The sequence below is a fragment of the Trichinella spiralis genome (assembly GCF_000181795.1).
Source record: "Trichinella spiralis strain ISS 195 chromosome Unknown Scfld423, whole genome shotgun sequence".
Taxonomy (NCBI): domain Eukaryota; kingdom Metazoa; phylum Nematoda; class Enoplea; order Trichinellida; family Trichinellidae; genus Trichinella; species Trichinella spiralis.
In genome coordinates this window covers 1-1274 of record NW_003527362.1, presented here as the reverse complement: position 1 = coordinate 1274, position 1274 = coordinate 1, and the positions used below count along the sequence as shown (strand labels likewise).

General features: G+C 31.9%; 1 protein-coding gene across 1 annotated transcript; it reads right to left on the bottom strand.

The window, feature by feature from the left end:
- Nucleotides 1-635: 635 nt before the first annotated feature.
- Tsp_14150 (conserved hypothetical protein) lies at nucleotides 636-1034 on the bottom strand. Its single transcript, XM_003370854.1, has 3 exons — nucleotides 989-1034; nucleotides 786-961; nucleotides 636-761 (listed from the first exon to the last, which is right to left on the bottom strand). Exons 1-3 carry the CDS (start codon nucleotides 1032-1034, stop codon nucleotides 636-638), a joined length of 348 nt encoding a protein of 115 aa, XP_003370902.1.
- Nucleotides 1035-1274: the final 240 nt, after the last annotated feature.

The window sequence follows — 1274 nt, the reverse complement described above, 5'->3', positions numbered from 1 at the left end:
ATCAAAGGAGTCAGTAATAGTAGTAATAGTAGAAGTAGTAGTAGTAGTAGTAGTGATAGTAGCAAGAAGAAGTTTAATAGTAAAAAGCTTAGTAACCGGCATTCTTTACTTGTGTAGTTAAGCATTTATCTCCATTTATTAGCAGCAGTGTTACTTGAAAAATATTTTTGTTCGAACGACAATGCTTTCATTGTGATTTTTAAAATCATGCTGCCGAAAGTAGAATTTTCTAATCAAAACACTTTATAGATCAACAGTGTGAGTTTTAAGCATAAAATTCAATTGCCTCTCTTCAGCAACTAGACATCAATGCAGATAAACTGAATATCAGTTCATTATTTAACAAAGTATAACATAATAAATTTAAAAATAGTACATTTTCTCATTTGCAACTGATTAGTTTATTAACTAGTTGTATCATTAAAAAGTATGCTAAATTTTAAATTTAAAGTTGTGGAGCATTATTGGCATTATTTTTTGAAAAATGATAAATATATAAATAAATGATAAAATCCAGGGCCAGGGTACGGTTGGCACTACAGATAACCCCTCTGCGAGGGTGTCTGATGCCTGGTGATAGTATACCATGTAATTAAAGCAGTCAGCGTTTATTTTTTATTTGAAATGTTAAAAAATCAATCAAGAATTATATTCTCATCATTGTTCACCAAATCGGGCCATCGTTCCGCTAGCTTATCAATGATTTGATGATTGAAATCACAAAGTCTTGACTCGAAGAATTCAATGAACAACGTTTGTAGCTAAACATCGTTGTTAAATGAAACGCAATGTACAACGCTGGACAGCGACCAGAAAAGATAATAATCTGTCAGTGCTGTATCAGGAGGCGAATACGGTAGGTTCGGTAGAACTATCCAACCGAGCTCCTTCCTGAAGTAAATGCACGATGAATGTCCCGTAGGCATGCATTTTTCTGTTGGACAAGCAAACCATCCGGTTGCTCAGATTCTTTCTGTGATGCTATTACCTTCATACGTGATGTACATTTGCTGCACTATACGCTCATCATTCATCGTGTTATTTTTTTGAATCACTTGCACTTTTTCAACAGAGTGGAGGTGACGGGCAATGGTATCCTGAGAGTATATTGCTATAATTTTTATAATTTTATTTCAGTAAAACACAAAAAAACAATTATTATTATTTATTTCGATAAAGAATTAAATATATAAATGAAAATTAAATGTGACATCAATAAAGAAATAAATGATCTTTTAATGTGAATATAACAAAAAAAATAAGTGGGAGTTAAA